Source organism: Tauraco erythrolophus, chromosome 17 (assembly GCF_009769465.1).
Source record: "Tauraco erythrolophus isolate bTauEry1 chromosome 17, bTauEry1.pri, whole genome shotgun sequence".
NCBI classification, from domain to species: Eukaryota; Metazoa; Chordata; class Aves; order Musophagiformes; family Musophagidae; genus Tauraco; species Tauraco erythrolophus.
In genome coordinates this window covers 8,349,503-8,363,820 of record NC_141481.1, presented here as the reverse complement: position 1 = coordinate 8,363,820, position 14,318 = coordinate 8,349,503, and the positions used below count along the sequence as shown (strand labels likewise).

The window sequence follows — 14,318 nt, the reverse complement described above, 5'->3', positions numbered from 1 at the left end:
CCCCCAGCTAGCAGAAACAAAGGGAAACCAAATAAAACTATAAAGCGTATGTTCCTTATGGACAAATAAGCCAAAATCCTTTGAAATTTATGGCTCTACACCATCCCTACCTGATCAGTCCTATAGAAGGCTGCGGCTGCAGTTATCACCCATCATGTAAATAAATTTTATTATGCTGTACAATACTAGTACAGTTAGACACGCTAATCATGGGAGAAGGGGAGGCTGCTGTTTTTTTCCTGTCCCATATGGTAATAATTTTGTATGATCGAACTGTTATGAGCTAAATAAAACCACACATTAACTGTAAGAAACATTGCAAATACATTAAATCTTCCCTGGAGTTTCAGCAAATACTCGCTTTTTCTATGATGCATTTGGAATTAGCGAAGGAATCTATGCTGGGCCATACGATTTATGAATAGATTTGGCTTCCTCTGCAATACTTTATGGGCAATTATTTCAGATATGAAGATGCAGAGCCACAAATAAATAAAATAATTGCAGCTGATCAGGCTTTATTTACCACTATCACGTTTCCCTGACTGTTAAGCTTCCCTTCTCTCATTTGCTCCACCAGCCTGAGTCAATGACGAGTTGTCAGTTAATGTCAAACACTGAGAAAAAAAGTGCCAAAGGCAGATTCTGGTTTCCCCATTTCCAAATCCTGCCTGGGCCTTTCTGCAGCTGGCTTGCTCCCTGGATAAATTCAACATGGAACTGGGAGGCTGGGAAAGGGCAGAGCGAGTCAGATGAGCTCTGCAGGGTTTCAAGCAATTTGCCAGGGAATATGTTTTGCTGTGACTCTCCTGCAGAAGTCACTGCCAAAGGTCTGGAGACCTCCCCCTCCACCAGCAGATGCCTGGCTGTGCCAGAGAAGGGTTCGTATCATCTCCTCTGTCTGCTGCAATCCTGCTCAAATAAGTATTAATTCCATGTGGAAAATGCTGAGTACAGCTATATATAGCAACATCAGCTTTCCAGGTAGTTCAAAGGAATCAGATCCAGGTGGAGACTGGCCTCATGTCTACATATTACCCTATATGTACCTCACACCATTCAGCTTTCAGTACTTCGGATTCCAGACAGGGTGGGAAACTCTAGATTATCAATTCTCCCTTAGGCCTAAAATCCTACTGATGCCAACTCTATTTCCTAAAAAACAGTGGCTCAGTTCAGTTTCAGATAGACATGCCACTCATATTGCCTCTCCAGCACTAAGAGACAGAGGCCACAGCTTTCATCTGCAGCTGGACACTCGGTACTATTTAATAGCTATGTTACCTGGGGTTCATGAAGAAGGTTGCTTGTATGGAGAGGCTTATCAACTCAGGAGAAAGAAAAGCAAAATTTCTGCAGCATTGAAAAACCACGGAAGCTGATGACACAGTAACAGCTGAAATCTACAGGATGCACCACATGGAGACGTCCTGACCATCCACCAAGGGCTTCCTTCAACGAGCCAATCTCAGAAGTAGCCACCAGAATGATATCTTACGGTCCTCAAATTAAACTATTTAGAAAAAAATGGCCTTTACACCACCAGTCCTCATGACCAGAGATGTCTGGCCCTGATCTGTGAGCTCCCTATAGCCTCCTGTCCTGGGAAGGTACACCCAGCTTCGTGAAGCCTGGATAAGAAGGGTATCCTGCAGAAAAGAGGGAGCACCAGAAAGAGCCTGGAAGGTGTTTAGGGCCTGAAGAAGGTCTACAAGAGGAAGTCTCATAGCTTTAAAGCCTGATTTTCTTTTTTTTTTTTTTTTGTAGTTCTAGGCTGCTTATTTCTGCATAAAGAAACGATGCTGCAAAACTCTCCAAGAACTTCATCAACAGCCCATAAGCTGGTGAAAGAGGTCAAGGGGACCAGATGCCAAAGGAGCCAGAAAGATTTACACTAGCTGAGCACCTGGCTCCCTGTTCACTCTTATGAGAACCAAGAAAAATGCTTGCAAACATCCTTATTCAAAATCACTAACGCGTGCGCGATGCTCAGCACAAACGCAGCAGCGTTGCTACTGTAAGGTGCAGTGCCTGGGAACACAGCTGCTGAATGCTCTAATGCTACTTTTCTCCAGCAGTGTACGTAATACAAGGAGCAGTGAGAGAACAGGGTGTTGCTGTCCTCCAAATCAAGCAAAGGGAACAATTAAGAAATCATCGTTTTCTGTTATTGTTCTAGTGGATGGTAGTAATTGCTTCTATGCAGCAACGTGGCTATACCTCTTGTTGTCATCTATCATCTTGCTGAGGCTGTATAGTTCAGTAGAAACAGTAAACTTTTGATTTGACCTCATTAGAGTTCCCAGAATTACAATGTCAAATCAGTGATAAAGATTGAGATTATCTGCACCTGAGCAAATGGAGAAGAAACAAATCACACGCTCTGTAAAAATCCAACAGCGCATCCACGATTCTGCCAAACACTTAAAGGCTGCTCGAACCGCCTGGTTCTTGATTTTGCATGTGGGACAAGACACAATCAGGAACTGTGCTTATACACCTCAGACTTGAAGATATAGAATATGGACCTGTGTATTGATGATTTGATAATCTGAGCATTCAAGGAGAGGGCAGACAGAGGAAGGGAAGATGTTGGTGTAGATGCTCTCCTCTGATACCACCTTCTCTCTGACTTGTATTCCCTGTGCTTCCTCTGACCTCTCCCAGGCAATCAGTGACCTCCTAGAAACATGGAGAAATTTGTGTGCATTTTGGGAAATAACACAGAGACGTTCAGCCTTTGCACAAATGCCTTGTGCTGCCTGGGAGTTCACAGGATTTCCTTGTGATTCCCATAAGGTGAGTTCCTGCTCAAATTTGTGTCGAAGGAAAGTGAGACTGATTATGTGGCCCTTCTGGCAGTCAAAGATCAAGTCAAATCTGTACTGGCCTGAGGTCAGTCTATAGCAAAATCTATAGTGAAACAGGGAATTTCTCAGTCTCCAGCCAGCAAGTTCCCCCTGAGCCGTGCTCCCCACTATAGCTGTAACACAATGCCAACACATACTCTAAACCACTCATTCTCGGATACTTTAGTCTTTTATGGATCATCAGGAAAGTAACTGAACTTCCCTACAGTGGGAACAAAAGAAGGAAATGAATTTATTATTCCAGTGGTACCCTTGGCACAGATACTGAGCAGCTTCATTAAACGTCTTGCAGCCCCGAGTGTCTTCGCTAAACCCTCTACAATAAGCACAGAGTCATTTTCCTTATTACAACACAAACATACAGGTCAGGATTCAGAACTCATTTACATCTGCTTTTTATCTGAATAAATTCCCTCACCTCCATGGGATCTGGGCAGGCACAAATCAAGGCTGCATCATCCTAGTCCTTCCTTTTCCCTCTAGATTCATTACCTTGCACTACTGCTCTCGGATAAACTCATTTTCACAGAGTCAGCATAGCCACAGCCAAACAGCTAATACAACCCTTTAATACAAACAACAATAAATCAACGGATTAAATTATAATTTATCAGACAAATACTATTTAGCTCTTCCCAAAGCTGTTCTGAACCATCTCTCTTGTCTGGCCATACTCCAGAGGAGCAATGACACTAGATAAAGCTCAGACCTGCGCAGTAAGTTTACATGAGAAAGAAAGGCTGAAAACAGCCTGTATTTATGATGGGAGATTTCACTGACATCAGAGTGAATAACATTCCTGAGAAGGATGTGAGGTATCTGAAGCCTTCTCAGTATCTCTTCCAAAGACCAGTCTATCAGGGAAGGTCTCAATGGATCCTGAAGCTCTATGTTCAGCAGCAGGACTAGGGCACCAGACATGTCAACCTTGAGAGATACTACAGCAAACTTCTAACAGCCTAGAAAATAGCAACTCTATTTTCTCTTCCACCACAATTTCATTTTGTAACACAGACTTTTTTTGACTTACTTCATTGGTTTGAACAACGCTTGTCCATAGTTCTGGAAGGTCATGATGAGCTTCAGCTGAGTGCCTCCTGATTTCATCGCTGTGGGGAAAAAAACACAAAATCGCTTTAAAATGCTACATGTGGATCTACTTACATTCAGCTTCCTTGAAACAAAATTGTGTATCTTTTACTCTGTATTAGATACAGCACCACAGAATCTGAGCACCAAGCAGGATAATCCTGACTGCACCACAGATTATTCAGTGAGTGCAGAGTACAGGGGAGTGCTGTGAGCTGCTGACCAGGACTAAAACTGGACTGTACTCCCTGACATGACACTGTCTTCTTCAATTGGCCACTATGGGCTCCATAAGCACCTTAACTGAACGGCATGTATAGGAACAGAGCACTGGAGTCTTGTTTTCTCCATCTTCAATTGCTTTTGGCATTCCTTTTAACAAGGGACACACATTGGGAAAGGAGATGGGGTGCTTTCGAAGACAACCACAGCTGGGATGTACAGTACAATGCATAGCAGACATCTCCTTAATTAAAAGCATGAAGAGATAGTATAGTGATCTCTGATCTCTGCTGTGATTTTAATCATTGTTTCTGAGCAGTAGAGATATCTCTCCTCTGGGCACAATGGATATGTATCCAAGCTCATCCATTAACTTGAAGGGATCCCAAAGTGGCTTGTAGGTGAGAGCAGAGCTGTGCAGAGCGGGAAATGGCTCTGCTGGGAGGGCAGGAGAGGGCATGTGGAGGTGGCAGGGACTGCAGTCCATCCTGCACCCCCAGGAACACCTCTGCTCAAACATTAGATGCGCTCACTTCCCAGCTGAGAGCAAATGGGAATTTAAGACTGACTTTTATTCACACCACTCTGAACAACTTGGAAAATATCATGTTAACGGCCAGATTATACTGTTTCAAAAGTCGTAGAGTATATATAAGAACTCATAAAAATACATATAAGAATTTATAAAAATGCATTTTACTTGATGGTAAGGCTACTTAAGAAAGATAAATATATACTTTGGCAAACCAGCTGCTTTTTCACCATCTCAATCAAAATTGCTCTGAATAAATGAATTGACCTACACCCTGACTCCTTAAATCACTTCTGTGTTTGCAAAAGCAGGTCATGGCAGTCGTGTTGGTGTGGATGAGTCAGTCCTTTAAAAATGCTTCCTACTAATGATCAGATAATCAATTCCTTTCTTCACAGTTCTGACAAAACCTATGTCAACTGGAGAACTACAAAAATGTCAAGTTACCTTGCTCTGTAAATTTTGGCTTAGAGCTGCCCTCGTTCCAGCTCTATAGCTTGTATGTTATTTTTCTCTAACCAGTGCCATTAGCTGCACATCCTTTTAATTACTTATCTCTATGCCTTATTACTGATAGGTCATCAGCTCTCTTTCAGCACTTGTAATCTATATTTTTGCAACAAAACGCTATGCAAATCTGGTCGGTGTAATTATACTTCCCCTACAATAAAATCCCTCCTGCCTTGCTCTTTTGCTGACCCCAGCCTTCTCTCGCACTTCCAGTTTATCCCAAAGGAACAAACAAGTAATTAGAAATTAAAGGGCGTTAAATAACTTGCACAGAACAGGTAAAGCAGAAGCACGTGGTTTTTACATATTAAACTCCCTCTCTTCTGCAGAATAGGTCAGTTGACCTGCACCTGAGGGAAGACGGAGTAGGAGTAGACCTTTCTATATCTACCCCAAAGCAATAAGAAGCAGCAGTCCTCCGGCCAAAACCCTCCCTGTGCCGCCTTAGGACCATCATAGCCCAGCTATGCCCTCTGGAAACCACCCTGGTTAGTCTGGACAGCAAACGGGCAGCTGGAGCTGCCTCATGCCCGCAGGGACACATGGCCATGCCAGGACCAGCTCCTCAAGGTACAACCTGTATTTGCCCCCCTGTTCACATGTGCTGCTCAAGTCAACTGAGGACCAAATGTTCTTTTCCCTAAAAAACGATGTAATTTATGCTTCTTCATTCAATTCTGAGGGGCTCAGGGCTTTGAGATTGGCTTCCTCTCCTCCATGAGACACATACATCCAAAATACAGCAAAGGTCCTGTAAGCCCATCAGAGAAAAGGGAAGGATGAAACCTATTTTGAGGTCTAGCTGGAAAGCTGAGTGTCTGGGAAATCATAGCAATGCCAACAAGAAAGAAAAGAGCACGTTGCAGCATGCCTTTTTCTAAGCACAAAATTTCAGATACACTAAGATGACTGGTTTCTCAGCAAATTGAAGCCACTCGACAGATAATGATTTTGTTAGCAGCTGAACTCAACAATGAGCATGTCATCACCAAGCAGGGAAATGTATGAAGAAGATTAACAATTCAGAATAATTCTTCCATAAGACACAAAGGCCTAGTTTCCTGTCAGAAGGAATTGAGCTGAAGTAAGACAAAAGCATCTCCCTGGTCTTTTTAGATTCATCTCATTGTATTGCCTTAATTGGTTGCAATAGAAGCCTTGACCGAACACCAGTTTTGCTGGCATGTTGTCCCCCCACCGCTGCTAGGAGTAAACTTTGGACCTCCCCAAAACAAAGGGTGACATTGGCGGAGAGTTGGGGTTGTTTGGCTCAGAGAAGAGAAGGCTCCAGGGAGATCTTATAGCAGCCTTTCAGTACCTAAAGGAGGCATACAAGAAAGCTGGAGAGGGACTTTTCACAAGGGCATGCAGTGATAGGACAAGTGGCAATGGCTTTAAACTGAAAGAGGGTAAAATTAGATTAGATCTAAGAAAGAAATTCTTCACTCTGAGGGTGGTGAGGCACTGGAACAGGTTGCCCAGAGAACTTGTGGATGTCCCATCCCTGAAAGCGTTCAGGGCCAGGTTGGATGAGGCTTTGAGGAACCCAATCTAGGGGAAAGTGTCCCAGCCCATGGCAGGGGGACTGGAAGTAGATGATCTTCAAGGTCCCTTCCAAACCAATCTATTCTATGATTCTATGATCTGGACTCACATGCAGATATTCCCACTTTGGCTGCTCGTTCAGTGTCACAGATGTGTTTGGTCAGACTGGAAGTGACTCAAAGCCACTCTCCAAGTCCAGGCTACTTAAGAGTCTAACGTTGTAATCCCTGCAGAGAGAGAAAGACCTGAGCTTAGACTGTCCTTTTGAACTCATCAAAATCCTTCATGCACCTCTAAACTAAGCAGACTTGGGAGCAGTCCAGGGTGCCCAAATCTTAGAGGTGGGAATGCCAGAAAAAAGCAGATGTCATTGGGGATGATTCACTCAGACCTCTAGATCAGATTACTTCCCTTGTCCTAACTTAGCATTACATCTGCCTTCTGGCTTCTCTCTCATTTTCTGAGCTGTATCCCTTCAGGAACTCCTTTTCTGCTCAGACCTCAGTTAAACATGTCCCTCTGGCCATTATGGCCACACAGCAGGAGCCCCGTCATCTTCCAGGAGCTCATCCCAAACAAATAATGTTTACTTATCTGGAGACGCCCTTGTCTCTTCACCTACTGCCCACAGGAACATTTGTGAAGAACTGACAACACCCAGAAGCAGCATATACAATCTTCCAAGAAATTGGAGGATGCTACATCATTGCAGTCTGCCACGTCCACAATCAGCAGGCTTAGCTATTTTTAAGAAGCCCTTGCAACATAAGGCTGTACTGACTCCAAGGGAAACTCCAGACACACTACGAATTCACCTTTTCTTTCTTTTTTTTAACGTTTCTGAATATACTGCAACATCACAGGTCATGAACAGCTCTGTAAAAGACTTTATAAACCTGTTAGCTCCCAGCAGGTACCTCAAATCAGGTATCACACAGCTCCTGGACGTACTGGCACAGCGTTATAAAACAAATCCCAACACAATCATTATTTTTTATCTTCCAGCAACTCAAAGCCTTTCTTTTCCCTCCTAAGTAGAAGGAAATGAAAAGCAGTATTAACCTCTCCCGTTAACCCAGTGCAAGGGCTTTCTTCTTTATTTTAGGAAGCTTTGCCTGAGATGCCTTTTTGCTTGAGGGTCTGTGGGATTAGAGTCTTGTCCAAAGACCAGGGAAATTGGTGGAATTCCTTCTGTTTTCTCTGACAGACTTTGGATCAAACCTCCAAAAATCTCCTCTCCGTTTACACCTATGGGCCTGTTGTCATAGCCAGGTGCCATGTCTGGTACTTCCCCAACTTGTCCGCTCGCCAATACAAGACCTGAATTCCCTTCCTGATCCACAGACACCGTCTGATATAAAAGATGCACTACCTATCATCCCTCAATCATCTTCTTATAACGGTATGCTACAGGGTTTCATAGAATCATAGAATGGTTTGGGTCGGAAGGGACCTCAAAGATCATCTCGTTCCAAGCCCCCTGCCATGGGCAGGGACATCTTCCCCTAGATCAGGTTGCTCAAAGCCTGGCCTTGACTGGAGTGCTGGAATGGAAGGACATAGGGTCTTTAGGAAGGACAGGCAGGGGAGAGGAGGTGGTCAGCATCTGGTGTTAACTCCTAGTACAGACACAATGTTGCCCAAAGGGTTCTGACCCAAAAGGTTTTGAAATTTGAATGTCTGCCTTTCTGGCTTCTCTGTTTTGCTGCATGATAGCCCTCATCCTTCTGGCCTCTCTAAGACTGTATATTTTTCTGATGGAGAGCGAAGAGTCCCTACCGAAACTCTGGACCTGGTTTTTGGTCAGAATCCAACAAACATTTTAAAATGTATTTAATTATGCAACACTAGTGCCTGAGACGTGAGATCCAGCCAAAGCCTGGGATGCAGTTAACATCTGAAACAGAGGACGTTCAGATCCATTTTGGATTCCTATTTATAGATCAAGCTTAAATCTAACATAAACACGTTGATTGGCTTTAACGAGTAATACACAGCCCAAGGCTAGAGACATGGCCCTGTACAAGCTGTAAAGAACATATTTCTAAACAAATTCAAGCCCTCGTCATCTCTTAATTTGTTCTTGTTCAGCCAATTCCGCTAAATTGTTTTTAAAGGCCCTTCTTGGTTTAGTCAAGAGAGTAAAAGACTTCTAGAGGGAAGAGATCTGTGAAATCATTCAGAGGCTTTGTTGCACATTCCAAGTCCCCTCCTTTTATCTGGAATTGTACATTAAATCAATCTGTTGACTCTTGGCAGATTCGTTGTTTTCTTATACAGTAAATCAATGGTGCTACATTTCATTATATTTTTTACATGTTCTCAACAGCACTTTTTGCCTTCCTTCGGATGAGATTTTTATAATTTCCTTTAGCACCAGAATTTGGTTCAATATTTAGCACCTTATCTTCTTCCTTTTTCTTTTCCCTGACTTGAAGCAGAGTCCACCTTAGCTAATTGCAGCATTTATTCACTGCGTGAGTAATCTTGCATGCCTGCTTTCTAATTACTGCCTGTACAAACTGAAGGCATCGCTGGTTCAGAAATTAACTCAGTCAGGTAATGTTTCCAAACCTTTCCCACCAGAGAATTTAAAGAATATAAAAAAACAAAACCCAACTAAGCACAGGAATTACAAAAGCCTTATTCTGCTCACAGGCAATCCCACAGCACAGCTCCTCTGGACAGCAACATAAGTAAGACCAAGACCACGTTGCCTCTACGACGCACCATGCCATAGTTGTTGTTAAACTGCTGACAGCGCTGCCACAATTATGCACAGACGTCTTGTAAATATGCAAGAAAATAGCTAACTATGGTTATTTATGCAGGCAATAAACAGTTATGAAATGTGCAATTGCCTGCGCATGTGCCTCCTCTGAAAACTGGGTTTCGGTGCTCAGTGGAAAAACAATTCTCTCCAGGCTCCTATTTCTGGTGAGAGGAAATTTTCAGTGAATTAAATCAAATTAAGAGCTATCCTTTTCCGCTGAACAAAATTAATAGGAAATATATATATTGATGCAGGGCACAGAATACATCCTCAGCTTGAAAGCTGAGGGTAACCCTGTCCTTTTCCAGGCTAGCTCTAGGTGTCACTGTGGGAGCTGAATGTGATGCTCTTTCCCATCCATGGATTTGTTCCATTTAAACTTTAACATCAAGAAAATGTCACCTTGGTGCTCCCTGCTCTTGGGAATTGCTTCTGTCACCGTTTTCATTTTAAAATAACACTGCACGTTACGGAGTCGTGTGAGCAGTTCTGACAGACGGCGGGGGATCAATCTGGTCACCGCTCCCCCCCCCATAAATAATGCAGCTGAGCACAGAAATTACAACGTGGCTAAGAAAGTTGTTTAGATGCAGTTTGGATCTAATTACTGTAGGTATCAAGAACCTGCACAGCAAATCACCTAATTCTATTAGAGCCAAGGCAAATCTGAAAACGGGGAAAAAAATGGATAAAACAGCATGCTATTTCATCTAAGCATGTAAGCTTGTATATTTAATTGTCCCGCTTGCAAAAAGAAGCCTGAAGATTGGGCATTATTAAGATTTCCATTTATTTTATACTGCTAACCTGGCATCTTTGCAGCTGTCATAAAAAAAAGAACCCAAAAAGCAAAACAACAAAAGTTGACCATTAGGAAAAAAAAACCAAAAAACAAAAAAAACCCAGACAAATTAGAAAATATGCAGAAATACACAAAAGAAAGTAACAGCCCTACAAATGTCCTTTGGTCAAATATATTACTCTTTATCAATTGGCTTATATGCTTTGGAATCCCTGCTGCTGCTCTGCAGTAAAGCTGAAAACTGGTGGGTATTATTTTAAAACATACATTTTTAAACACCCACAGAATCTGCAATACAAAATAAGAGATGCTGCACCATGCTGCACCATGTAAAAAAAAAATACAACAATATACTCTTTCTTGTGTTATAACCTGACTGAAAGCTCCTGAAACCCCACAGAGACAGGCAGTGGATGCTATCAGCAAAATTCAGTTTCTGGCTTCTTTATACTGGCAAAAATCCCCTTCCATTTCCATAAACTTGATTTTAGACTGGGATTTACATCTAGGAATCATTCCCTGCCAGTTCCCAGTGACTCATACCAATACTAAACGTACCTCATGTTTTAGTTTACGGGAATTATACTGAATCATTGACAGAAACCATGGCTCTGTGTTTTTTTCAGGGGCACAAGAGGCCCCATGGTGCTCTGAAGAGACTTGTTCAAACATTAACAGAGAGAGAATCCCTTAGGAAATCACTAATAACGATCATAAATCTTCCTCTGTGGGCCTGTGGCCCTTTCCTCCCATTGATCTGAAAGCTCTATCAAAACCATAATTAACAGAAACCTCACAACACATCTATATGACACATTAGGTGAAATCATGGCCCCGGGGAAGTAAATGGCAAAACTTCCACTTACGTCACCAGGGTCAGGATTTCGCTCCTATTTTATGATATCGTTTTGCTGCTAGGTTAACTGAAGTATAGAGAGGTTAAGCAACATGCCCAGAAGCACAAGTGAAGATCAAGCCCAGAAGATCAAGTGAAGAGTGACTACTAAACCATAATTTCTCATTCCTAATTCCCTTTTTCTCCCACCAGCTTCTACGTCCCTACATCAACCTTAACCACCCCACTGCTCTGCAGAAGTGACAGACTTCACGGCTCGAACGCTGACGACTTTGCTGCAAACACTGCTCTCCTCCTGCATGGCCAACACGGCTGAGCTCTAAAGGGCTGACAAGGTAAAGAGAGATCGATACACTCAGCAGCCATGCAGTACCGAACACCGCTACGGCCAATGCGTTTTGTGTAAACCTCAACAGATGAGCCAGGAGATGGTTTGGTTGAGCATCACCTCCGCACTGAGCTGGGGACAGCCTGGTGACTGCCTGGGGCACAGCCTGCATCTTCTCCTCCTCGATGGATGTGCTCAAAGAGCAACATTAAAACATGTGTAATAAAGTGCTGGCTCAATCCCCATTCACACGTGTCACTAATACTCCAGAAACCACTTGGAATAGGGGGGAGGTCAGGCAAGGGGAGAGTTATGTCAAGGAGAATATCACCTGGGCCATGTCCATCCAGTGCCCTCGCTACCCTCCAGCACAGATCAGAGGAGCACGGGCAGAGTCTGCTGCTACCTGCAGTGTCACATCTGAGCTAGAGAAGGGAAAATACCTGGCTTAACTGTCAAACCTGAGCTCCTTAATGAATGACTCTGATCCAGAGTTTTGGGGACAGAAAACCCATCACTGGTTAATAAACAAGCCTGTGTTTGTCATCTTTCATGAGCAAGGTGACTCCGAATCCAACACGTGGAATGGCACCTGGGTACCACAAACTCTTCTATCCAAAATCCTGCCCCAGCAGAGCTCAGGGCAGAGCTGTGTGCCAAGCTCGAGCCATGGAGGCGAAGCTCTCCTGTGGCATCCTGCGTTTTACACCTACTCCATCCAGAGCAGCTATATCAGCCCACTCTCGATGACCGAGGATCTGCCTTATTCCCACTCAGCAGCCGCTGTGATTCACACGATGGAAAATGTAAACCGTGGGGCTGCTCGCGCTGTTCTTGCACAGGCTGTTTCCTGCTGAAGCCAGGGGAATTTCTGCCTCGCAGGGTTAAAGACCCGCTGACCCCGTCCGCGGTGCCAACACACCGTCAGCACTTTTACAGAGCTGCTGCCATTTCATCCCTCGGAAACCGACTTTGCAACTTCGTGGTCAGTGCAAGTAACTTCATTTTCCGCGCGGCCAACGGAAGCCACGGGCTGTGCTGCGGCTCTCGACCTCTGGAAACCACGGGGGGCGCGGTTATTTAGTGTCCCAGAGCTTTCATTTGGGGTTGTGGGTTTTTCCCCCCGCCACCATGCAGCTATGCAGCTAAATCCAAGGAGATCCACGTTGTCATTAAACAGCCCTGGAGAAAAGCCTCGACCTGTGTCACCTTGTTCAAGCGCAGCCAAAGGCTGACACGGGCACATCCCGGTGTGGATTTACAAGCAGAACCAACAGAGCTGAGCTCCGCTTATGGGAGGCCGGCTCGCCCGGAGCTCCCTGCGCGACGCCCGGGGAAGCTGCAACTCCGCAGAGCCCCGCGGTGCCGGATGCTCCCGCAGCCATTGCTGCAGGGCTGCGGGTCAGCTGCCTCTCTCCTTTCTTGGGAAGACAAGCGCTGCCAGACACAGCCTTTTAAATAATGATCACCTAATAACACAAACCTAGCTTGTGCAAGATGCTATCTGCTTTTTGCCATCTTTTTTTTATTATTATTATTATTGTCATATTTATTTTGAAGAACGGAATAGGGCACTTTCAGGCTGACAGTGACTTAAAGATCTCCGAAATGATGGGGTTTGCCTTGCAAGCAGATTTTTCAATTATTCAGGTAATACAGAGGTGGCAATATCTCTTTAGGTTTAACAGGGAAAACGAGCGCAGAAGAGGAGAAGCAATGTTGCAGGCAGGTCAGAGAGAAGCCATGCAAAATATTCATTAATATTCAAACAGCAATGAGATCCTGAACAAGGAGCAAATAATCATAAACAATGATATATATATATCCGAACATACCAACACTGGTTATCTTTTGGGAGACCAGGTCTTGTAGTAAAGCCTCAATTGCAGGATTATGTCTGGAATACAACTCGTACCGATTAATGCCAATGTGGAATTTTAACCAGTTTGGGTAGGAGTCTATGGAGGTTTCTCCAGTTGGCAAAAACTCTTCATTATCTTCGTTTTGCCTACCACCAAAAAAAAAAAAAACAACAACACAACAAAAACCCAAAAATGAGGAGAAAGAAATAATGTTACAGTTTGTAACAGGCATCAAGAAACAGGGCTTCAACACCTGACCACTGAGAAAAGCAAAGCACTACAGAGGTGGGAGAGGCCCCCGCCTTGTCCCCACACCGGCTGCACACCAGGAGCCTGCTCCCACCTGGGGCCAAGGGGGAGACGGATTTTCACCTCCACCCTTCATGTCTGATTTAAAGCCCATGAAAATCAGGAGCAAAACTCAGGAGTGACATCACCGAGCATTAGTAGAGGCCCTTATATAGCAGAAACACACAGCTGCAAGTATCATAGTGTTTTGTAAGTTTGACCCAAGCGATGGCATCATCCTGAACCTTTATTTAACAGGGACCTGGGTCTGGAAACGGGGAGCGCAGCAGGAACTTGACCTGTGGTACCAAACGCTCCCACTCTCTCTTCTCTTTTTAAACGCAGAGAACGTGCACAAACTGGATCACTCTGCACTGGTTGCTAAAGAATAACTCTGGACAGTTTTGCCCCTTAGCAGTAGGATACTATTACAGAAAAGAATTGTTAAAATGACTTTTAACTTCTAAATTTCATGTTAGTTCTGTGAACTTTGGCTGCAGCCGCTAAGGAAAATATGTACATCAGGCAGCTGTGTTGTGGCCATCAATGATAATTTTGCTCTTCACCTATGGATACACACACTATCATGGATCTTCAGTCCAGAAGTCCTCTGTGTTTTTAGTCGCCTCCAGATGTTTCTG

At 43.9% G+C, this 14,318-nt stretch overlaps 1 protein-coding gene across 1 annotated transcript in view; it reads right to left on the bottom strand.

Moving 5' to 3' along the window:
- Window positions 1-14,318, bottom strand: part of FAM20C (FAM20C golgi associated secretory pathway kinase) — a 58,387-nt gene that overhangs the window by 42,501 nt on the left and 1,568 nt on the right. Inside the window, exons 2-3 of the mRNA XM_086622224.1 lie at window positions 13,363-13,535; window positions 3,901-3,979 (exon numbers count right to left, since the gene is read on the bottom strand). Coding sequence (XP_086478350.1) covers window positions 3,901-3,979; window positions 13,363-13,535 — 252 coding nt within the window. The remainder of the gene's footprint in view (window positions 1-3,900; window positions 3,980-13,362; window positions 13,536-14,318) is intronic.